This window comes from Acartia tonsa, chromosome 14, assembly GCF_053477335.1.
Source record: "Acartia tonsa isolate MP-2025a chromosome 14, ASM5347733v1, whole genome shotgun sequence".
NCBI lineage: Eukaryota > Metazoa > Arthropoda > Copepoda > Calanoida > Acartiidae > Acartia > Acartia tonsa.
Window position 1 is genome coordinate 12,769,727 of NC_137273.1, and position 24,680 is coordinate 12,794,406.

General features: G+C 31.9%; 3 protein-coding genes across 3 annotated transcripts; all 3 read right to left on the bottom strand.

The window, feature by feature from the left end:
• Positions 1–121: 121 nt before the first annotated feature.
• Positions 122–9,401, bottom strand: LOC145306074 (uncharacterized). Its single transcript, XM_080148003.1, has 9 exons — positions 9,339–9,401; positions 5,017–5,107; positions 3,414–3,499; positions 2,934–3,033; positions 2,001–2,067; positions 1,326–1,387; positions 1,016–1,054; positions 688–748; positions 122–227 (listed from the first exon to the last, which is right to left on the bottom strand). Exons 2-8 carry the CDS (start codon positions 5,104–5,106, stop codon positions 698–700), a joined length of 495 nt encoding a protein of 164 aa, XP_080004129.1. The 5' UTR covers position 5,107; positions 9,339–9,401; the 3' UTR covers positions 122–227; positions 688–697.
• Positions 9,402–11,862: 2,461 nt separating this feature from the next.
• Positions 11,863–16,229, bottom strand: LOC145305676 (uncharacterized). The gene is made up of 6 exons (XM_080147388.1): positions 16,120–16,229; positions 14,920–15,037; positions 14,389–14,580; positions 13,026–13,297; positions 12,645–12,844; positions 11,863–12,380 (listed from the first exon to the last, which is right to left on the bottom strand). The coding sequence occupies exons 1-6, from the start codon at positions 16,197–16,199 to the stop codon at positions 11,935–11,937; spliced, it is 1,308 nt and encodes a 435-aa protein (XP_080003514.1). The 5' UTR covers positions 16,200–16,229; the 3' UTR covers positions 11,863–11,934.
• A 1,637-nt stretch (positions 16,230–17,866) lies between these two features.
• On the bottom strand, positions 17,867–22,755 carry LOC145306075 (uncharacterized). The gene is made up of 9 exons (XM_080148004.1): positions 22,637–22,755; positions 21,239–21,329; positions 20,916–21,001; positions 19,967–20,066; positions 19,410–19,476; positions 18,905–18,966; positions 18,705–18,743; positions 18,338–18,399; positions 17,867–17,973 (listed from the first exon to the last, which is right to left on the bottom strand). Exons 2-8 carry the CDS (start codon positions 21,326–21,328, stop codon positions 18,349–18,351), a joined length of 495 nt encoding a protein of 164 aa, XP_080004130.1. The 5' UTR covers position 21,329; positions 22,637–22,755; the 3' UTR covers positions 17,867–17,973; positions 18,338–18,348.
• Between the last annotated feature and the right edge of the window lie 1,925 nt (positions 22,756–24,680).

Sequence of the window (24,680 nt, forward strand, 5' to 3'; positions counted from 1 at the left end):
TTGTCTTCCATTGTCATTATCATAGATATACCCGCGGCTACGCCCCTAGAGGCCTTTAAAACATACATACGGACAGACCCTAATTTAAGAAAAGCTTCGCATTTAAAATGAAACTAAATAATTGTTTATTAAAAGTTTATTGTGTTTATATAATACATAAAGAAATAAATAAATTAAAGTAGAATTATAATTTTTGTTTTTTCTTTTCTGGAAGCACCTTCTTACATCTAAAAATATGTAATATTATAAATTTATTTTGTAATCGAAAATTTGTCAGCATAAAATTAGTTTATATCGACATGGCTTTATAAAGGTGCCCATGACTGACATTTCATCGACCTCATGATATAAAAAATGACATTATGATTTAGTATACTTATGATTGTAAACTGTGATTGTTTATAATCTATACCTAAATATGAACAACTTATTATTATAAGGTGACGAAATGTATGTAGAATATACTTGGATATTATGACAGAGGTAAATTGTCGTCAATTTAGGTTGCTTACATGGGCATCACTTATTAGTCAATTTGTTTATCCATTAGGAGGGAAGGGGATGGGGTAAAGGGGGTGTGGGTGGAAAGCCGTTATTTTATCTAACACCCAAGCAATAATAAATCTATTCATGACATAAAGACCTTCAATATATTATAGAGTAGCTACTCTACTTGTAATATCTTACCAAATGAAAATCAGTTCTTGCTAAAAGCAAATCCCTTGCAGACACAATCAACAGAGGAAATCTAAAATAACATTAGTTAAAAATATTGTCACTAGAGGTCTCAATTTAGGTTTTTAAAATAATACATAAAGATATATTTACTGAAAGGAATTGTAAGATATAGATTTTCATGTATATTTTAATAAAATAAATAAAATAATGGATCAATATTGTAATATATTGTAATCAAAAGTCTATATCAAAATTTGTCTATAAAAATATCTTGATTATAGTTTAATTTTGATCCGCTAGGGTTCTATAAAAATAATCATGAATAAATTAATTTTACCTCTTCATCAAGATCCTCAAATCCATCCTCGTCAAATTTCTAAAATAACATTTTTGTGTTTAGTTAGGTGTTTATTAATATTTTAATATTGGATCTTGTGTAGATCACATCTGTCTGTCTGTTTGTCTAAAGCTTTAAGAAAATATCCCATTGTGGTTTAAGCTATTTAAGATTGTTTTTTCAGTGAAAATTTTTTAGGAATTCCCACCAACCTCATCCACTTTTGGTGGCAAAGACCCTAGTAGATCTTAAAGTAACAAAATCAAAATGCTTTTAAAATACTTAAATTAGGCGTATTTTGATATTATACCTGGTATTTGTGGCCACCCACGGCAGCCACAACAATAGCATCACCAAGACCCTTGGAGGACTCTAAATATAAATTATTTTCAAGTAGGTCATTTGGAGGCGAGTAAGATAAGGGTGTAGGGGAGTGGATACACTCCCTCACACCCATTAACAAGGTTCTACCTGATAATATGCACAAAAAGGGGCATAAACTTAAAAAGTTAAAATTCCCTTATATTTATAGAGTGTTTAAACAAAATTTTACGCAAAGTAAAACTATGCGAGTTAATTTACCAGTCAAAGAACGCTTTTGGTAGTTTTGAGAATGTTGGTTATATTAGGCTAGACTTCTCTAGGGGGTAGATACAACCCGCTGAATCTAAAATACCATCTAGTCTGTGGTCTATAATTCACCCCCCCCCGGCCCCCCCCCCCACCTCGATTTTTGTTTCAAGGATGATAACAAAAATATCTCAATTTAGTTAAGCAACAGTCAGGATATAGAAATATTTTTTATATGAGATACGAAAAGTGTTATGTGTTACGTCATAAAAATATGTCTAAAAAGGAACGATGTGAGGAGAAGTGGAAAAGGAAAGTCCTAAAAAACAGATGGATTTTGACGTATTTTTATGACGTCACACATGAAACTTTCCGTATCTCCTTTTAGATGCAGTACTAAAAATTTAAAACTAACTTTTGTCATGATCATAGCCAAAAAAGACACAACCATCCCTAACCAAAACAGCTTCAGCGTCGTTTTTCTAAAAAAAAATAATTAAATTGGGAAATTAGAGAAATAGTTATGGGTGAGGGTAAACACACCACCCGCTCCTCTCTTGGAAGTTTCTGGTATCTTTAAATGTTTACATTTTGTTCTACATATATGCTGCGAAATTACTGTTCTTGTTAAAAGTAAAGATTTTACTACAACACTAGGGTCTGTCCAAACGTCCACAACGGATAGCTTTTACCGTTAATTTAAGCATGTTAAAAATGTCCTATAAATATCAAGCTTTGCATAATGTTTCCAGTAACAGTTAGGTACCATTTTTGAAAGAGTATCCACTCTCTATTCGTTACTACTCCGTACGTCTATTTGAAATATTTTAATTTTTTTTTGTATGATATAGTTATCTTATTCATCTAATTTTTTGAATTTTTCTAATACAACAAGTTATCGTGTTATAAGCAAAGCATCTCTATAATCAAGTCCTAAAAACGTCAGTATGGCGTTAAACAGTAACATGTATTTAATCAGTTTTGCAACAAATTTACTTACAACTTTGTTTAGACTCATACATTTATATTCTGTTTATTCAGTTCTGACACTCTACACGTGTTAACGTTCTTTTGTCCTACCGCTTCAGTGATTTATTAGTTATTTCTCGCATCGTATTATAAACGGTTTTCCGCGGATATAGAAAGTACAATTATGAGAATAAAACTAGTTTTTTTAGCCCCGTGGTGCCGAAGGCACCGGCTAAAAAAACTGGTTTTAATCTTATGATTGTACATTTCTATATTCGTAGAAAGCTGGATATAATACGATGCTAGACATAGTTTTTTCGTATGGATGAGAACCGGTTCCTATCCACCGGATTCGAATGAATACGAGAAAATGATTTACCTTTGGGTTGTCGATTAATCCGAGAGAGAAAATGCTGGATTTAGAGGCTTCAGGTAGCTCAGTGTATCCCTCGTTAATAGCCAGCTGCCAGCCAGAACAACTAAAGTAAATTGTAAAAATACAGTAATTACTTGGTAAATTGTCAATATGATAATAATTACAGCAAATATTGATTAAGTATGAATGAGTAAATGACAAAACTGCAATGGGCTAAAGGCCAGTGTCAACAAAAATGGAATTAATAATTTGATAGTTCTATTTTATTATTCGTGAAAATTTGTCTCAATTGAATTGAACCAGCTTTTTTTCAGACCCGAGGGGCCACAGGTCTGGGTTGCAAGACTGGTATTAATATTATGATTTTAATTTTATTATTTTTAAAAAAATTGTATTTATTACAATACGATACATGATTCTTCAGCATTGCTCATAGCCGGTTCTAATCCAGCGGATATTAAACAGTTTGTAAGAAAAACTTACTCGTCATTGTCGAAAAGAATGGCGCAAGTTCCATTGTTGGGTAAATCAGCACATTGCAGGCGGGACTTCACTTTCTCAAAAGCTTCCTATAGGTTATAGAGAGTTGGATAGATAATTATTAGATAGATGATAGATAGATAGAATGAAAAATAGTAAGATTATATAATAACATAGATAGTCAGATATACATAAAATATGAACAAACAGATAGACAATCATACAGAAAACAATTACATAGATAAACATATATACAGGTAAACATATAGACAGTTTGACATACAGGTAAACATGTAGACAGTTTGACATACAGGTAAACATGTAGACAGTTTGACATACAGGTAAACATGTAGACAGTTTGGAATACAGGTAAACCTTTAGACAGTTTGACATACAGGTAAACATGTAGACAGTTTGACATACAGGTAAACATGTAGACAGTTTGACATACAGGTAAACATGTAGACAGTTTGACATACAGGTAAACATGTAGACAGTTTGACATACAGGTAAACATGTAGACAGTTTGACATACAGGTAAACATGTAGACAGTTTGACATACATGTAAACATGTAGACAGTTTGACATACAGGTAAACATGTAGACAGTTTGACATACAGAAAGAAAGACGTACAGACAGAAATACATACAGAAACACAAAGATACGACATATGTAGTCAAACCGAACGACAGACTGACAGACAATCAGAGAGACAGTAGACAGAGAGACAGACAGATAGATAAAATACGGACAGACATACAAATAGATAGCCATACAGACCCAACTGTTGAGAATACAGATAGGCATACATTCATATATACAGAGAAAGATATAGACATATAGAAATACAGATGTATAGACATACATACAGATAATATAGATAGACATAAATACAGATTAACATTTATACAAATAGACATAAATACAGATTAACATTTATACAAATAGACATAAATACAGATTAACATTTATACAAATAGACATAAATACAAATTAACATTTATACAAATAGACATAAATACAGATTAACATTTATACAAATAGACATAAATACAGATTAACATTTATACAAATAGACATAAATACAGATTAACATTTATACAAATAGACATAAATACAGATTAACATTTATACAAATAGACATAAATACAGATTAACATTTATACAAATTGACATAAAGGCAGATGGACATACAGACAGAAGACAGTGAGACAGACAAATATATTCGAAGACACATATACAAACAGTCAGACAGATATACAGTCAGCCATACAAACAGTCAAACAGATATACAGTCAGCCATACAAACAGTCAAACAGATATACAGTCAGCCATACAAACATTCAGACAGATATACAGTCAGTCATACAAACAGTCAGACAGATATACAAACAAATAGACAAATAGATATGAAGACAAATAGACATACAGATAGATAGACATACATAATGACACATAGAGAGACTAACATGATGCAGACAAATACAAATAGACAGACATAATGACACTCAAGCATTAAAAAAAGACAAACAGACAGACAGATAAATTGAAAATAGCAGCCAGTTTTAAATTTTGATTATTACATTGCTTACTCAACCACTTACTTTGATTCCGCTGATCCCCAGCAGCTGGGGGGAGGGGGAGGCTGATACACAGCTGGCAGCAACCAGCATGGCAAGCACGAATCTCAGCATTCTAAAAATAAAGATAATTTTTAAAAAGTTAGCAAGCCCGTTGGAAGGTTGGTGGTACCCTTCTTCAAATTATAAACCTTCTCTGGACCTAAGAGAAGCTGTAAAGGAGAAACATATCAGTTCAGCAAGTACACGCAGAAAGACAGACAGACGGACATCCTGTTAACAGGGCACAATCTAAATTGAAATATCTATAATTTATAACTTATATCCAGAATAATGTTAAAGTTAAGCAGTCGAAAAATATCATGATACACATTTATCAAAAAGTATTTTTTACAAGTCTGTCATGTTTGCATTCATCATGTACTATTCTTACAGCAAAGCTTTTCTAAATATACTTTGGGTTGTTCCACGTACATCAGTCCGCAACGGATAGCTATAATTCTTGTTTTAGGCCTGCTGTAGCTTGACTGTTATTAATTTAAACATAAAATTCTAAAAATCTTATTTGAACTTTTTCTGCATCACATTTTACTGTTCTTTTTACTAAACTGTATCAAAATTTTCTGTTTTCATAATCATAATTAATTTATTTCAAGTGTGTTATATTTTACTGGTCTTATTGTCCTTGTTCAAATCAAACAAATGACTCTTTTTAAAATGAAAGTTAGTTTGCTCTGTTTTTTTTTATTCTTTTCAAGTTCTAACGAAACGTTTGGCCTAGCTAATGACTAATATTTTGACGCAGTTACTGAAATTTTTATAATTGACGGTTCTATTAACTATTTATTTAAATAACAATCCTTTAATTTGAAGTAGTAGGTTTTTTGTCTACTAAAGCAAAAGATCTCTAAAATAACCTGGGTTGTACTCTTAAAGAAAGTTTTATAAATGGTTTTAAGCTATTTCATCTTGACCTAAACCGCTCTCCTATAGAGACTAAGGGCAAAGTATCTAGTTTTATTACAAAATATGTAATAAAATAAATAACATAACAATAAAAGGTACCCACAGGGTTCAGTTGATGAATGAGGAAGCATGTTTATAAAACTTTGGGTACCAGTATAATTAACAAACAGACAGATTTTTTAACGGTTTAATCATCAATTTGGCCCTTTTAAAACAAAGACAATTATAAAACCGGTAGACTTTTTGCATAATAACGAAAGTACGTCTATATCCAGAAGAAGGAAAATGTGGGGCAAAAAGGGTTGTAGATTATAACCAACTATTATCATTGTTTGTCCTTTTCTATATTTTAAAACTAGCGGCTACGCCCTAAAAGGCCCTTAAGTGGCTCTATATAAGAGGGCGGCTAAGGCATGGGAAATAACCCACTCCACCTTAAATTTTAGTAAAAAAGAGTAAAAAGTTTTTTCTGGGAGCGATTTCTCTTGGTAGGGTGGTAGTACACTCCCTCAAAATAGTTATAAACCTTCCCAGGACCTATGATAAGCTGCGATGTAAAGGAGAACCATATCGGTCCAGCAGTTAACGAGATCCTTTTAAGCAGATAGACAGACATATATCATTTTACCTTATTATAAGAATAAAGCTATTCTACATTTAGAGCCTGTCTCTTACTAAAGAATACCTCTTAGGAATAAAAAGGAAGTTTAGAATCGTCCAATCGAAGTAAAATCTTGTATTATGCTTTCTATAACATTTGTCTGGTACTCAAAGTTTTATGTATTTCAAGTTTCAAAACTAGGGTACTTTTAATGAACCTGAAATGGTTGGTTCAAACTAGCCGTGTCCAAAATATTCTTTAGATGTTAGGAAGAGGTTATTTTGTTTTTCATCAACGGGGATCAATTTTTCGTCGTTTGTCTGATCGCTTAAGATCCATATATATTGTTAAGCTTCGCTGATATTGATGTTGTCATCCTTGTTTATTTAGAAAAGTACTTGTTTCTAACCCAAAACTTGATTTCTTTATGCTTTATGTTGATAAAGGACAATAAAAATAAAACAGTTAAAAAAGGTCACTTAGGTTGTGTGTCAATTAAAACAACCAAAAATTGATATAGCAGTATTCTTGCAAGCCCTTTAATTTCTTAACAATCCTAATACATAAAGTGGTAAGATTTTATGTTTGTCCGTTAGAATCTCACTAGTCACTTGACCGAATGAGTTTTACAATTTATGGAAGCCTCCAGGATGGTTTGAGGTTTTTTAGGTTTAAATTTTGGTATAGTTCTATACTATTTTTCTACCCCTATGCTTCTTGAAAAATGCTTTTATAAAAATCTAAATTAATAAGGGGGTGGGGAATAGGGTTAAACCTTACTTTTAGTTTGATTCTAAATTTCAAGCTAGTATATCTCTTGGGGGGGTAGAGTAACCCTTCCCAAAACTGTATTATTACATTATTTAAATTATTATTACATTTGTCTCATAATTGTAAGTAATAAATGACAATTATATCAATAAGTAGCACAACAAGAACATATTTTTAGTAGAAAACAAAGAATAATTGGTCAATATTAGTCATATGAATAACCGAAAAAAATCCACAATTAAAATTCAATAAAATTCGCTAATTGACAAGAAAGATAAAATCTATCTTTTACCATTTTGGAGTGAATTAATAAAAGTAATTAAAATCATTAAACGAACACTAAAGAAAAGTTTCTAAGATAAATGGAAAGGCCTAAAATCATTATCCAGTATTAACCAGTGTATTTAATCCACAAACCTAATAGAGTGCAAGTGTTCATTCCCTTCTGCAAAAGCATAACATTATCAAATCATCAAATAACTTGATATTCCCTCTTATTTTGTCACTTTATGCCAATCCCCTCTTAGAAGCCTCGAGGGACACTTTTCAAAGAAGGGAGAATGGTAAGTCGATCTTCTTCTTGCAGGGGGGGTTGTCAAGCGGTTAGTAAGTTTTAAAGATTAGGGACATAAAGGGATAAGACAATGGCCGATAAATTGATGTACATTCCAATTAATAATACATAAAATTGCAACTTCTGTAGATTACAGTTTGTGGTGAAACGTTTGGATACTCAAATTAATGAACCAAACAATTAAAATTCAATAAAATTCCCCAAAGTTGTTAGGACAACGAATAAGAAAAAAAATATCATAAAACTTTGGGGACTAGTGTAATAAACAGCCCAATGTCCCCTCCCTCCCTGTCTAAAGCTATACACAGATAAACAAACATCCTTATTTTTATGTAAGAATGAACCAGTAACACTATGTGCACAAAAATGATATTATGCTGAAGTGTAGAAACACTTAGAAACTTATCTTAAACCATTTCAATCTTGATAGGCAAGAACAATTAGATCTATAATTAGCGTGGCAATTAAACATTTAATTAGAATACTGGAATAATCATTTATTGCATCTTATTGCAGACAGATTTCCGCGGATAGTAAAATGAAGAATAATAAGATTAATTCCAGTTTTGTTAGCCTGGTCCTACAAAACTTGCATTATGTTAAGATTTTAATTTTATTGTTCGTGGAAGATTATCTGTAATACGACACTATACATGTTTTCCAGTATTGTTCACAACCAACCGGTTCTAATCCAGCGGAAATTTAAATGTTTCAAAACCATAGAAAATTATTTCTCAAATTAGATATTTGAAATAAAAAAAAACATTTACAGTGTCACTAGAGGCCTCTAGGGGCGTAGCCGCTAGTTTAAATAGCCCTGCTACTCATTAATTGATCTTGATCAAATCGTAATTTATTGGTTGATTTTAAAAATAACTTCTTATCACAAATGTAATTAGTAATTGCTGTACTTGTAAAATTTATGGAAATAAAGAGCGAATTTAGTGTAAGAGTAGATACAATAAAAACAAGGATAACAACATCCATAAAAGCGAAGCTCTAAAATTGAAGGACAAACGAACATTAATACTTGTGGAGTGTCAGAACTGAATCAGCAGTAACTGTAAGTAAATTTGTTGCAAAACTTTTAAATACATAATACGGTTTAAGGTCAAAATTACATTTTTTTGACTTGATTATAGAGATGCTTTGCTTATAACATAGTACCTTGTTGTAATAAGAACTAAGTTTATTTCTAATTACAAAAATCTTTTAATGTTTGAAATTTACGTACGGACTTTCTGGTAAAGATTATAGAAATGCTTCGCTTTCAAAGTCGTACCTAACTGTTATAGGAATTATCATACAAAGTTTGAAATCGATAGGACAATTCTAACCTGTTTAAATCAACGAAACGAGCTAACCGTTATGGACGTACGGACCGACCCTAATTATATAAAAGCTTCGCTTTTAAAAACTAATAAAGTATAGAACCTGATGTTGTCTCTGTGAACGTCTAGATAGAACTAGTGGCTTAGAATTGGGGCCACTTTCTTTTATACTCACTGCAGGAGTGTTCATACCATTGCGTTTTAGCCAGGGATAAGGGATGGGAAACGTAGGAAAATATTATTTCAGGCCTATTTCAAGCCTAGGCCTATTTCTAGCCTAATAAACCAGTTTTGGGATAGCGCAGTGGTTCGTATAAAATGCTAATGAAAAAGCTGTGTGTGTGTGTGTAGATAAAGTATAGAATCAAATTCAGGTAGCTAGTTTAAAGTAAAAAACATAACTTTTTATAAACCTATATATTAATGGCTTTTGTTAAAATGAAGTTTTTTCTCTCCCAAAATTTTTTATCTTTTACTTTGGTAATTTGAACTGTCAGAAAGCTATCGTTGGGTTTCCCTCAGACAGATTTTAGTTTGTATTATTTGCATTTTTATTAATGAGTAAAAATTTTATTTGAAAATTTCATTGCTAATTAAAATTCAAAATAAATAAATAAATATGCACTTGTGTAACATTCTATCAAGTTCTTTGGATACTATACTGGATATAATGTAATGATATATCTGTACTGTGTTGTATTGTACAAAAATTAGGGTGAAGGTGTTGTATCAATTACGTACTAAATTTTTAAAATTCAAAATACAACATCTAATTTATAAACTACCAAATGAAAATTCGTAGCTACTTTCTTTCCAAAAAAATAATCCCGTTATTTTTGTTTTTTCTATGTGGCCCTTTTTTAATGTTTAACTCTAAGCAGATTTAATAATTAAACTAATGTGATCTAACACCATTTATATTTATTTTTTCGTAGCAGACGAAATCATTATTTTTTCTATAATTGTCTGCTTCTAAAATTTCCGCCATCTGTGATTTGGGCTTGTTTTGTATCAACCAATCACCAATTGGCTCCGCCAATTGGTGATTGGTTGATACAAAACAAGCCCAAATCACAGAACACTATTGGTTTAGAGCGGTAGCCAATATAAGCCGTCCGCCAGTAAGGTCATTAAATTAGGCAAATGGTAAAAGTTGCATGATCCCTTTCAAAACCAGGCCGAGACCTAATTTATGGCCAGGTTTCCTATCCCTTATCCCTGGTTTTAGCGGATTTATTTTTGCTGACTTTATATGGTATTTAACAAATATATGGTCGACATTACACTGAATTATTTTATTTCGATTTAATGTACATTTTTCAAACATTCATTTAATTGCTTTTGATATATTAGTTCAGTAATTTGCGAGATCTTTAGTTATAAATACAGCGGAAAGACTGCGGTTTGCTTCTTTTATGTATTGACAAATGGCTTCGCCCCTTATTCTCTGGAATAATGTTTCAACTTTCAAGGTAGGTTACGTGATTTCTACAAGTTTTATCTATCAAAAGAATGTACTATTGTCTATCCCCCTAACCATTAAACAAATCATAATGAATCTTAGTGGGAATGGGCAATTAATTCAATATAAGAGTTATCAAAGAAAGGGTATGAAATCCAGTTTAATCCAATAAATTTGTAGGAAATTATAAAGGGATTGTTAATTGAATAATAGATTTCCATAGCGTCATGTAAAGTGAAATCACAACTTGTTTTTGATGAAATATATTGAGGTTTCTTGGTGTGATTTTTATATTAAAAGATTATTGGACCCGGCCAGCTGCTAGCAAGAATATGACTGCCCCTTTTTATTCTGTTTATTTCCCTTGCCCCCACCTCCCTTCTCCCTTCTCCCCGTCTGCTACATTCCAAACTAACACAACAAGTGTTTATTTCCCTTGCCCCCACTTCCCTTATCCCTTCTCCCCGTCTGCAATATTCAAAACATACATAACGAGTAGCGGCATTTCATGCGCAAGTCCCCAAACTCAGTCAGAAACTGCTAAATTCTTGCACATTCCCTTTAAGCCAGTCCCCAAAGTCTGAGACTCCTAAAATTGAATATTCGATCCATTGTCCCCTCCCTTTCTCCCTGGGGAATATGTAGAATTTGAACTTATTTATTGTCTAAAAATCTTGAATAGGATTTGAGAAAATCACCGAACTTGAATCGATCTATCACCCCAAGCAATAAGCTAATCTCAATGAAACTTAATGGAAATTTGTAGAACGTGAACTTATTCAGTCCCTGAAAATTTAGCCATCTATATTGAATAGGGGTTGAGAAAATCACTAAACATAAAATCTAGGAATCGATCTAACACCCCAGTTGATAGACAAATCTTAAAAAATCTTGGTGGAAATGTGTAGAATGTGAACTTGTTTGATCCCTGAAAATTTCAGCCGTCTATCTTGCAAAGGAAAAAATTATGGAAAACGTGAAATCTTGGAATCAATCTAGCACCCCAATTAATGGGCAAATCTTGATGAAACTTAGTTGAAATACATAGAAGTTTCAGCTGTCTATCTTGAATAAGTGCCGAGAAAATAGCGTTTACCCCTTAGCGTTACAAACGGACAGACAAAGTGAATTATAGAGAAGCCTCGCTACTAAAAAAACATATAGATTTACATATAATCAGTATATTGCATTAAAATCAAGGACAGAAAAGCATAAATAATGGATGGTAGAATTAATATTATATGGTTCGTCTAAAACATTTTCTGTTCTCCCATATGAGTGTATCTGGATGGTATATGAATTTTGTAGATGTGCCCCAGTCAATACCACGGGCTTGTTCTATGTATCTTATTTCTCCACTTGAGCTAACTTTATATAATATATTCTCCCTGGATTCTACTCTATCACCTCTCTTGAAGAGTGTGCATCCTAGCTCAGTGTCTCCATCAGGATATCTGTATCTGTTTAAGCCTTCATGAAGAAGTCCATTATCTTGGAGTTTCGATATAGATTCTCGATTATGTTTAGTATAATGAACATACACATATTGTTCTCCAGGGATTTTATACAGTTTGGCTGGATCAGGATTACTTTCCGTGTCTCCAAAATAGAGTTCACCAACAGTTTTCTCAGCAAGAAAGTTTTCTTCACTCTTGTCCACAGCAGTAAACAGAGGGATATAACCTTAATTATAATACAGTAATCAAAGTTAAACATTGTAACATGAATGAAGGTGCCATTGCTCGAATAAGAAAAGGATATACATTTTTTCTATTTTTTTTAAAACTGCATTTCTTTTCCTTTTCTTTTCTCTATCTCTTAATGTGTGCCCTTATATTTTGATTATAATTTCAAACATATTTCCTAATACTATATGTAAATATCCTTGTTTTTTCTAAAGAACAAGAAAGTTATATTTCTCCCCAAGTTAACAAAATGACTACTAACCAAGTTGAAGATTCCAGGATCTATCACAAGTGAGGCCTGCCATAAAGAATCCACCAGTGACAGTTTCAGCTGCAGTCTCCAAAACAGATGCATCACGTTCATACAGAGCCATCTCATTCTGAATTAGTTTCTCTAGGTCTACATCAACAGTGGATGGAAGGTGGTGGAAAAATTTGCACTTGATATAGAAATACATTGACCTAAAATAAAATTATTTTGTAACTATTTTGAGATAATAATAAGATAATGTTATGGATAACCTATAAGTAATCTTTCAATTGTACCTTTTTTTGTAATTGAATAAAAATTGTTGTATTCTATTGAATATTTATGGCAGATTAAACCCAACAATCAGTATACATTAATAATTTAGATAATGACCTGCAAGTCCAGAGATGGTTGAAAGTTTGGAATAGAGGATCCCAAGAACTCTCACACCTTCCCTTGAAAACCTTCTGGAAGAGTTGAGTTAGGTTCTCCTCACTAAAGTCTCCCAAGGAGTTTTCAAACTCTGCTACAAAGGACTGGAAATTTTGTCCCCAGAAATCCAAGTCAACTGAATCCATCAGGGCCTTGTAGGATCTTGTTATGACAGTACATCCTGGCAGGTGATGCAGGCTGATCAACATGTCTTCCATACTAGAGAGCTGACTCTAAATATTTATTATTAATCATGTTAGTTTTAACTAGCAAGCTAGATTAAGTGTCTGTGTTGAATTGACTATCATTAATGTTGAAGGAATGCTGATTTTAATTATTATTAGAGTAGATTACTAACTATCCTTCAAATCTCCATAACTTCCCTTTCCCTTCAAATCCACTTATTTCGTCTCCTTTGATTTCTTCTCTTTAAAGGAAGCCTGCAAGAAATACCACGCTTTGACTGCTGAAAGACTGCCACAAGTAGACCCATTACCCCAAATTTGAAGCCATCAGCTTCTATAACAAAAAAAGTTCTAGGCATTTTAACATGACATTTTATATACAATGAAAAATTTGAAAGAATTGCAATGCTAATGTTAGAAATTTTGAAATTAAACTACGTGGCCTACAAACAAAATTATAAGCTTATTTTTATCATAAATTTAGGTTGCCCGTAACTTATATTTTTACGATAAAAATACCCATTTTTATAGTCAAAATCATTAAAATAAATTGAGTTTAACTTGCGTTGTACCGAGTGTACTGTAGCCAATCAGAAGGCTGAATCAGGTTAACAACCAATCACAGCTGAGCTTGTATCAGTTTCCCCCTTTGTGTCCGCTATGATTTTTGTTCACAAATGCAATTTAAATCGATTTTTTTTCATAGATTTTGACTATGAAATGTGGTGTTTTATTGTAAAAATGTAATCAGTTACCGGCAATCTAAGTTTCTGACAAAGATAAGGTTATAATTTTGTGTCTAGGCGACGTAATTTAATATTGTTTTTTCTTTTATGAGCATTGGAAATCTTTCAAAATATTCATTGTACATAAAATGCTATTTTGAAATGCCTAGATCTTTTTTGTTATTAAAGCTGAAAGCTTCAAATTTGGGGTATTGGGTCTACTTGTGGCAGTCTTTCAGCAGTTAAAGCGTGGTAGTTCTTGCAGGCGTCCTTTAAGTTTAATGCAACATACAAACATTTTTTTTTTAAAAGAAGAAAACTAAAACATGAGTTACATATACTCCCAGTGTATAAATTGCACAAGGGTGTCAACTTAATTGCACATAGTATGGCAGAGAATTCAAAATTATCTACCTTAACAGCTTTAAAATCTTCCTTTAGCTCAGAAAATCCATCCTTTTCTTGCTGCTTTAAATCTTTGATGCTAACAGTCACATCAGGAAGTTGGTTAGCAAATTCAAGTTCTTCTGGACTTACAAATTTACTAAGTTTGGACCCCCTGCTCATTACTTGTCCAGTCACCTTGTCAAAGAACTTTGACAGTACCTAAATATTTTGAGCCATTAATTCATTTTTTTTTCATTAAGTTCTCCTTTCATAATAACTCAGATATGTCTGAATTACTTTTCGTCAGTCAAACTTAAGGTGCTGCACTGCATATTAGTAACTATTGCAACAATACCAAAGTAAAGAAAAACAGCTAAACCAATTTAAAGAATTGAAGTCTTTGGCTCTATAGAAAAGCTATAGTTAAATTATAATTTAAAGGAAAACTAGTATTACTGTTTTCAAATCCCTATGATGTAAATTTTAACTAAAAAAATTTATTAATATTACATATATAATATATATAAGACATAAATAAAGATATAGTAATAAACATACCCTCTTATTGAGCTTTGCAATAAGGTTAGCAGCCTCAACACAAGTTAATCCAAAGACCTTGACTCCAGTCATGTTGGTAAATGGAAGCTCTCCAATTATTTGACACAATCTGTTGCACCTGATAAGCATATAAGTTTGTAAAAATTTCCACGATTAACTTTCAAGTAATTTTTTGTTTCCTGTGTTCAAGTATAATCCAATATATTAATTAAACAAAAGATTTGTCTGTATTTATGTCTTGATTAGTTTAGTTTACAATTTTTAATTTTTTTTTTCAGTTGTGGGTATTTATCGAACGTACATACATTCAGGATATTTTTAAAGCAAAGCTTTTCCATAATTAGGGTCGGTCCGTACGTCTGTAACGGATAGCTTTTTAAGATAATTTAGGCATGTTAGAATTGTCCTATCGATTACAAACTTTACATGGTGATTACTGTTGTAGTTAGGTACGATTTAGAAAGTGTAGCAACTCTATAATCGTTATCAGAATGTCCGTACGTCCATTTTAAACATGTTGATTTTTAACTTTTTAACAACAAATTTGTATGTGATAAAATTATCCGATTGATTTAATTTTTGGAATTCTGATTCCTAGGACAACAAAATACAATGTTTTAAGCGAAGCATCTCTATAATCAAGTCCTAAAAACTTAAGTATGTCCTTAAACATTATCCTGTAATTAAGCAGTTTTTCAACAAAGAAGATGTATCAACTTTTTTGCTTTTTAATTAAGATAGCTAGCCGGTTCTTTCAGTAAGTAGTAGATGTAAAATTTTTCATAGAATTCAAAGTTTTGATTAAACCGAGGTTAAAAAAATTGATTTTTTCAATAATTACTCAACATAATTTTAAAAGTAAGGTGTCAAATTAAAGATCTTACTATTTTTGTTCATACTGGCCATTTTCTCCTTTTATTTTAGTACCTTAAAACTGACTTAATTATTTTTTTTTAAAACTTAAATTACTTAAAAAATAAGAGGTCTACAAAAAAACCGATTGCATATCTGAATTCTATGAAAAATTTTACATCTACTACTTACTAAAAGAACCGGCTAGCTATCTTAAATAAAAAGCAAAAAAGTTGATACACCTTCTTTACATACAATTTTGCTTTGACTCTTGTGTTTGGTCCTTCGCTACTTATAGTTGTTGTCTTCCTTGTTTCTATACAATACAGAAATAATAAATAAAAAAACCTCTGAGAACATTTTGCAAACTTTGGCACACACTTAGACAGAAAAGTTGTGTTTATGTTTAAATTGTCTAAAATAGGCATTTCAAATACTTTTCTGTTACTTGTCAAAGTTTTACTGCCCTTACTTGAACTATTTATGATATAGGTAGGTAGAGATAAGGTTTTATTACAGAAATGCTTTGAACTTAAGTAAATAAATAAAAAATTTAAATAGTGACAAAAATATTTTGTACATTTGCATTTATTCCAATCAAAAATCTAATTTTTTTTCATATCTATACTCTATAAAGTTAGGGCAGGGGGGTGTGAATTGTCATACATGTACTTGATTTTAACCATAATACAAAACGCCAAAATTTTTTTTTAGGTATTCAAAGTTTTTTTTAGTGTTTAGAGTGTCTTTACCTTATAAACGTATGTAGCCAATAGCTTTTCATCTGTTTTCCTATTGATGCAATATAATATAGTACCTTGATCATTTTGTAATGTTAACAAGGATGACAACATCCATAAAAGCAAAGCACAAAAACGGTAGGACAAACGGACATTAATACTTGTATAGTGTCAGAACTGAATAATCAGAATATAAATGTATAAGAGTCAAAGCAAAATTGTAAGTAAATTTGTTGAAAAACAGCTTGATTCTAGATAATGTTTATGGACATACTTACATTTTAGGACTTGATTATAGAGTTGCTTCGCTTATTACATTATACTTTGTTGTCCCAGCTACGCTTTCGTACCTAACTATTAAAGGAATCACCATGCAAAATTTGAAATCGATAGGACAATTCTAACATACCTAAATTAACGAAAAAAGCTATCCGTTACGGACGTACGGACGTTCGGACGTACGGACGGACCGACCCTAATTATAGAAAAGCTTCGCTTTTAAAAATCGACAGGACAATTATAACATGCGATAAAAGCTAACCATTACGTACAGACACTAAGTATAAAAGTTTTTTAGAAATCATCTTTTTATTTCTGAGATTCTATAAAATTTGATTTTATGCGGAAATTATGGATCAACTTTTTCAAGTATGACTTTGAAACTGATTAATATCCGCTGATTAGAACTGGTTATAATCCATACTGAAAAATCATGTATTGTATCGTATCACAGACAATTTTTCACGTAAAATAAAATAAAAATTTAAAGATTGATATTATTTTTTTGGCCTTGTCATTCCGTCCCTCGTAAGCAACAAACTGAAATTAATAATAATGTTATATATTAGTATCCGCGGGAAACCTGTCTATGATACGATGCAACAAAAAACTAATCTTATCTTCTTACTAAAACAGTTTTGTTTTAAAGTCAACTTGAAACTTATCATTAATGTTTACTTTTCTGCTTTTTAAGGCGAAACTTTTCTTAAAAATACTCAGAGAATGCTTTCAAGTTAATGAATTAACCAACGAATAGATTCAAAAGATGCATCGTTTTACCCAGGTAGGTAGGGGACAATGGGCTGTATATTACACTAGTCCCAAAAGTTTTATAATAATGTTTTCTTATTCTATGGCTTAACAACTTTGGGGACTTTTATTAAATTTGATTGATTTTTCCAATAAGCTTAGTGTCCAAACATTTGAACCACTAATTGTAATCTACAGAAGGAGTCATTTTGTGTATCATCATTGGAGATATACCTATACTTATTGGCCATTGTCTTATCCCTTTAGATCCCTGTATTTAATTCTACTCTGAACATTATTATTCTTGCAAAACATAAAACATAAAATTCTTTGTAAAATTTTAAGATATATTTCATATCAAAGATATTTATGAAAATTAAATAAATTAAAATAAACAATTTTTATTCTTTCTTCTCAAAGCACCTTCTTTTACCTAAAAAGAATAAAAGACAATTATTATATATAAAAACTTTAAGGTGATATTTTGTCTAAAAATAATGTGAGTTAGTGTTTTTTTAAATGGTTGACCATGTAAGATTATAACTCTTTGATATTGTATGATATTTATCTGAAAGTTTTCAATTGCTTTTTAACATTTTTAACATCTAAACTATGACTGGATGTTATTTCTGCAAGATAAAAGCTGTTTTTTTATCTATAAAATGAGTTGCGCCTGTTTTGGGCTTTCCCTCTTACTCTATCAACTTTTAATTTTGCGCATCTGACATAACAGCAGTTGGATGCAATATGTGTTGGGTTTCAATGAAAGGTTACTCTGATAAATTTTGAAATCTTACCAAATGATAATTTAGTTCTTGCTGAAAGCAAATCCCTTGCAGACACAATCAACAGAGGAAATCTAAAATTAAATTAGTTAAAAATATCGTCACTAGAGGGCTGATTGAGGTTTTTTAATTTTGCAACTAGAGTTTTTAAAGTAAAGGTTAGTGTAAATTATTAGCTAGACTCATTGAGTTTTGGACAATCATTGTTTTTGATTGAAGAATTAGCCAGTAAATAAGATATTTACAATTTAAAAAAATGTTGTTGAAAGTTATTTAAAGCATTTATTGTTAGCATTTAATTTATGTCCAGTTGAGCTGCATCAAAATTTTAGCTGCATTCTAAACCATGAGGGGTTTGTTTAAGACTATTCATTATTACCTCTTCATCAAGATCCTCAAAACCATCCTCATCAAAGTTCTAAAAATATTAAAAATTATGATACACAAAAAGGTTTATCGAAAGAATGTTAAAATAGTAGAATAATTTATTTCATAGAGTTTTCATACAGGAAAGAGAACCGAACAGAGAGCAGAAGAAAAGACTTGATTGATGGATTTTTTTCCAATGAAAGGGTCTACCTGGTATCTGTGTCCACCAACAGCAGCTACAACAATTGCGTCACCAAGTCCTCTGGAAGACTCTAAATAAAAATAATAAAACAATTTTATCAAGGTTTGGTGATTTTTTTTCAAAAGGGAAGTTTCTGTGCTATCCTTCACCACTCCCTATTAAAGAATTAAAATAAGAGAGTTTTTTTCCATGCGGGAGGCCCTAATACTGCAGGGCTAATATAACCTAACCTAGCATAAAGTAATAAACAAACTAACAATAAACCACCTCTTCCTTATTTATTTTTTTAAAAGGAGTGGGGAGGGGGAGGAAGGCTCGGCATGGCTTTTTAATGGAAACTGTTTTCTGATATTTAATTGACATATATAAAATTAAATAAATTAATTATTTTCGGCATGACATTATTTAATGACATTGAAAAAATATAAAGCTCAAGTATCTTTTATATGGAATAATGTAAGGGTACTCTAAGGATAAGTGTTGAAGCAGCTACGCTATGCAAACTAAACTTACTCTTGTCATGGTCATAACCAACGAAAACACAGCCATCTCTCACCAAAACGGCCTCAGCATCATTTTTCTAAAAAATGTTTATTTTAGTATTAAGCATCTAAATAAAGTATCATAGCATTTTTAGTTAAAATAAGGTAATCATCCTATCATATAAAGTATTAAGGTTTTTTTTGTCGGTAGCTTATAATTTTTATTAATGCTGATCCTATTGAGTTCAATATTTCAGGGAAGTTTCACAAATGGATGGTTTTTGGCTATTTTTTTAGATTTAAGTCTTTGGATGGCGTTAGGATATTTTTCAGCTTTTCCAACCCCATATACAGATTATGTTTTTTCCTCTCTCTGAGCCCTCCCCCTCCCATTAGATACTAGGGGTGAAGCTTCTAGTATAGAATGAACCAATAACACGTCACCTTATATAAAACTAGCACACTCAAAGCAAAGTTGTTAATTTTTAATATTTAAATCAATTTTAATGAGAGGCAAAAAAATAAGGTATGGGGGGGGGGGGGGTTACGGCTCCGCCTTTCCACCCTGTAATAGGGATAAATTTTTACCTTGGGGTTATCAATAAAGCTGCCGCCAAGGAAATCACCGACAGTCTTGGTTGGCAGCTCTGTGTAGCCCTCGTTGATAGCCAACTGCCATCCGGAGCAACTGCAACATACAAAATTAGATTGTTGATCTTTTATTGACAGTTGTTTTCTTGGTAATATAATAATAATAATAATTATTAACAGTTTTCCACGGGTATAAAATATACAATAGCGGAGCAGCCTTACATCTAATTTTAAAGTAGCAAAGCTACTCTATAACTAGGGTAAGTCCGTTGGTCCGTCCGTATGTGCGTTTTTAACTCCGTCATAACGTAAAAGTTCTTTTGCTAACATAAACTTATTTGATTTTCAGTTTATTTAATTCTACTGTACTTTCAAAATTTTACCAAAAACCTCTTTATTTACTGTTCTTTTTTATCCAAGCTCATAGACGTCCAAGGGGGGGGGGGGGTAAAGGGGTGATTACCCTCCCAAATGAATTTAGGCGGTGCCGTAGGCACCCCCAAAATTTTTTTTCTTCAAAATTTCCCCCCCCCCCCAAAATAAAAAAGCTTGGACGCCCCTGCTATTGTTAACTTTTAAAACTATGCTATTTATTGATTCAATTGTCCTTGTTAAGTCAATGATTTCTTGTTGGAAAAATAAGTTTCGTGATTTAATTTTGCAATTAATTATACCTTTTTTGGACAGTTATGATGTATTTTTATATGTAAAAATAATTTATTGAAGGTCGACTTAATCCCAAACCACACCTCTTCCTGTAAAATCTTTAGCAAAGTCAATTAAAATCAGACTTTTTTTAGTTCATCATAACTATTTTCATTTGATCAACAGTCGGACGTACGGTCATAATATATATATATATATATATATATATATATATATATATATATATATATAGAGAGAGAGAGAGAGAGAGCAGCTGTCCTACCAAAAATAAATAACTTACTCATCCTCATCAAAAAGAATTGCGCAAGTTCCATTGTTAGGCATATCAGCACACTGCAGTCTGGACTTCACTTTGTTATATGCTTCCTAGATAGATAGATAGATAGATAGATAGATAGATAGATAGATAGATAGATAGATAGATAGATAGATAGATAGATAGATAGATAGATAGATAGATAGATAGATAGATAGATAGATAGATAGATAGATAGATAGATAGATAGATAGATAGATAGATAGATAGATAGATAGATAGATAGATAGATAGATAGATAGATAGATAGATAGATAGATAGATAGATAGATAGATAGATATCTTACTTTGATTCCGCTGATCCCAAGCAGCTGTGGGGAGGGGGAGGCTGATACACAGCTGGCAGCAACCAGGATAGCAAGTCCGAATCTCAGCATTCTAAATAAAAAAATTAATTCAAATATACAAATATGTCTTTGGTAGCAAGCATGCCCACAGGTAGACAGACCAATTAAATCATAGACTGGATGCTTACTGGCTCATATATTCTTCACAAAAATATTAGCTATTTATCTTGTATAACAGATGAGAAATTAATGTTTTCACCCTGACTCTTCTTACAGACAGACGGACGGACATTCTGAATCATAAAGTAACTTTGCTTCTTAAAAGTTTAGTAGATTTCACAAAAATAAAAAAATAAAAAGCTGAAAAAAAATTTGCAATTTAACTCTTCTGTTTAAATATATGATTGCATGTTATATCTGACACGCAAATCTTGTTCTAAGTTTCCAAAGTTCCCGTACTATTTATTTGAAAACTAGTGGTTGCGACAGAAGATAAAAATTGACTCATTTTCTCATAGATTACTCATTATTTTAAACTGTCCAGTTTCTGAACAAAGGTCGTGCAATCAAGTTTGGTTGTCTGTTTCAACTCGCATAAGACCCTGGGCTATGCCTATCAGACAGAAATCTATTAGTTATCCTTGGTTGTTGGACCTGACGTTAAAGTGTCATGTACAGGTACAACAACCTGTTCTTGTTAAAAAGTGCATCCCTCCCTCTATATATTGTTGCTGCTTATTGTATTAAATTAACCCTGCCAACAGATTTCAGGGGAGGTAATTACCCCCCCCAAGCAAATTTTACCCCCGGGGTAAATTTTTTTTTTTTGCGGGGGGGTTAGAAAAATTTGCGCCATTTTACCCCCCCCCCCCTTTGTAATTGTAATTACCCCCCCCCCCCTTAAAAAATGTTACCCTCCCCCAAAAATAACAAGGATGACAACATCCATAAAAGCGAAGCTCTGAAATAGAAGGACAAGTTGAGTGTCAAAACTTTTCTACCACTTATCATAATTAACAAAATGGTAATTTATCGGCCATTGTCTTATCCCTTTAGATCCCTGATATAAATAGATTATAGATTAGCAGACGTGATAGAATGGAAAAATTCTAAAAAGTATATAAATTATCAGAGATCTAAAAGGATAAGACAATGGCAGATAAATTGATCTACATCACAATAATGATACACAAAATTAATCCTTCTGTAGATTATAATTAGTGGCTGAAACGTTTTGACACTGAACTTAATCAACCAACCAATCAAATTTTAATAAAAGTCCCCAAAATTGTTAAGCCTACGAAACAGAAAACGTTATTATTAAACCTCAGAGACTAGCGCAATAAACAGTCCAATATCCTCTCCCCCCTGATAAATTTTCCAATGAAATTTTCTAACCTGATGTTTCCTGTCTGAAGTTCTAAATGGAACTGATGGTGTGGGAATGGGGCCACTGCCTTTTATACTTCAAGTGTCCACACCATGAAGGGAATTTGTTTGAAATCAAATCATTAAATCACTGTCGCATAAGCTTTATTATTGGATATAATCGTGTGACAGTGGAATTTTAATCTACAATTTAGGTTGCTAGTATAGTCCTCTGAAATTGGTCAATATGTTCCTCCATGGTCAGGATAGGGGACAGATTAAAGTCATAAGGATTGACGGAGGCATCGTTATTAGCCAGCTGGGAAAATCACTTTATCAGGGTATGCAAGAATCTTTCACAATATTCACGTATTCTTTATATTGGTACTAGCGGCTTCGCCCCTAGCCTCTAGGGGCTTTGTCCCAAGAGGTGATAAGAAAAAAAAAATGATGGCAAAAATCGTAAAGGACCATGGTAATCTCCTTCAAAAAAAAAAAAAAAAAAAAAAAAAAAAATGGGGGGGGGATTTTTTGGTTTTTGGGGGGGTTGGGGGTGTCCCACCCCCCAAGAAAATAGCTTAAAACCACCACAGGACCAATAGGTAGATACCCTGAAGAGTAGAATCCGATCGGTTCAGTGGTTACCGAGATCTTAGGGGACAGACAGACAGACGGACAGACAGACAAACACAGACAAACAGACAGACATCGTTCTACTTTGTATTATAGATAAGAGCAAAATGCGGCTGACAAAACACCCAAATTGTTAGAAAAAGTAGCACCCAAAAAACATGAAATATTTTGTTGCACTACCTTCATCTTGAAGTCTTAATAATACATGTAAATGGCAAAGGCATTCCCTCTACCGAAGGCACGTGAACAAATGCATAAATTGCAACTTTAATATGCATTATAAATGTTAACTTTCCCATTTTAATAATAATTTATTTGTGGTTCTGACCACCAGACTGTCGAACGTAAGAACATATCCTAGTTTTTAAGTAGCTACAACACTAGTTAACATTATTTATTACAAGAATTTTTACTTTTTTGACAAATTTTTTTAGAATGATATAATTATCCTATTCATCTGATTTTTGTAAAAATGATTCTTAGGACAACCAGGTACAATATTTTCAGCCAAGCTTCTCTATAATCAAATCCTAAAAATATACTTATGTCCTTAAAGGGAATCCTGTATTTAAGCAGTTTAGCAACAATTATGTTTTGAATTAATATTATGCTTATTAAGATTTGACACTCTACATGTGTTTATGTTCGTTTGTTATTGATTTTCCAGCTTCGCTTTTATAGATATTGCCATCCATTTTTTATATATAAAATTTGCTAAAATTTAAATTTGTTAGTTTTAAAAGAACTTTTATACACATGAAAACCAAAAAAAGGGATTTTAAGCAAATTTGCAATAATTCTTTTTATTTTATTTAACCTAAAATTAAGCACCAAATAATTTTAAAATAATATAAAATTGTGAGAAATATACAGCCATGGACTTTCCATAGAATTTTGATTTTAATCTCGACTATACTTTAACTATGTACATTGTCAATAGTCACGTATCTAAAGGATAGGTAAAATTTCATCTAAGAAAATTTGCATTGCTTTGCTATATTAAGGGTTAAGACCTCTATGTGTGTTTGGGTAGTTTATGTGAACTACCTTCTCCAAAAAACAAAAAATGTTTTTAGAAGCAAAGCTTTTCTATAATTAGGGTCGGTCCGTCCGTACGTCCGTCCGTCCGTAACGGATAGCTTTTTAAATTAATTTAGGCATGTTAGAATTGTCCTATCGATTTCAAATTTTGCATGGTGATTCCTTTAGTAGTTAGGTACGATTTAGAAAGCGTAGCAACTCTATAATCATTACCAAAATGTCCGTACGTCCATTTTAAACATGTTGATTTTTTTACCTTTTAACAACAAACTTTTATGTGAACTAATCATCTGATTGATCTGATTTTTGGTATATTGATTCCTGGGACAACAAAGTATAATGTAATAAGCGAAGCAACTCTATAATTAAGTCCTAAAAATGTAAGTATGTCCATAAACAT

Coding starts and splice junctions, on each gene's coding strand:
- LOC145306074 (XM_080148003.1), bottom strand. CDS start 5,106: ATGCTGAGATTCGTGCTTGCCATGCTGGTTGCTGCCAGCTGTGTATCA. Junction 1,055..1,325: donor TGGGTGGCCACAAATACCAG/GTATAATATCAA, acceptor ATGTTATTTTAG/AAATTTGACGAGGATGGATT. Junction 749..1,015: donor TTGAGGATCTTGATGAAGAG/GTAAAATTAATT, acceptor ATGTTATTTTAG/ATTTCCTCTGTTGATTGTGT.
- LOC145305676 (XM_080147388.1), bottom strand. CDS start 16,199: ATGCCTATTTTAGACAATTTAAACATAAACACAACTTTTCTGTCTAAG. Junction 14,581..14,919: donor TTGCAAAGCTCAATAAGAGG/GTATGTTTATTA, acceptor CAAAATATTTAG/GTACTGTCAAAGTTCTTTGA. Junction 12,845..13,025: donor AACCATCTCTGGACTTGCAG/GTCATTATCTAA, acceptor ATTTTATTTTAG/GTCAATGTATTTCTATATCA.
- LOC145306075 (XM_080148004.1), bottom strand. CDS start 21,328: ATGCTGAGATTCGGACTTGCTATCCTGGTTGCTGCCAGCTGTGTATCA. Junction 21,002..21,238: donor TTGGGATCAGCGGAATCAAA/GTAAGATATCTA, acceptor CTATCTATCTAG/GAAGCATATAACAAAGTGAA. Junction 20,067..20,915: donor ATTCTTTTTGATGAGGATGA/GTAAGTTATTTA, acceptor TGTATGTTGCAG/TTGCTCCGGATGGCAGTTGG.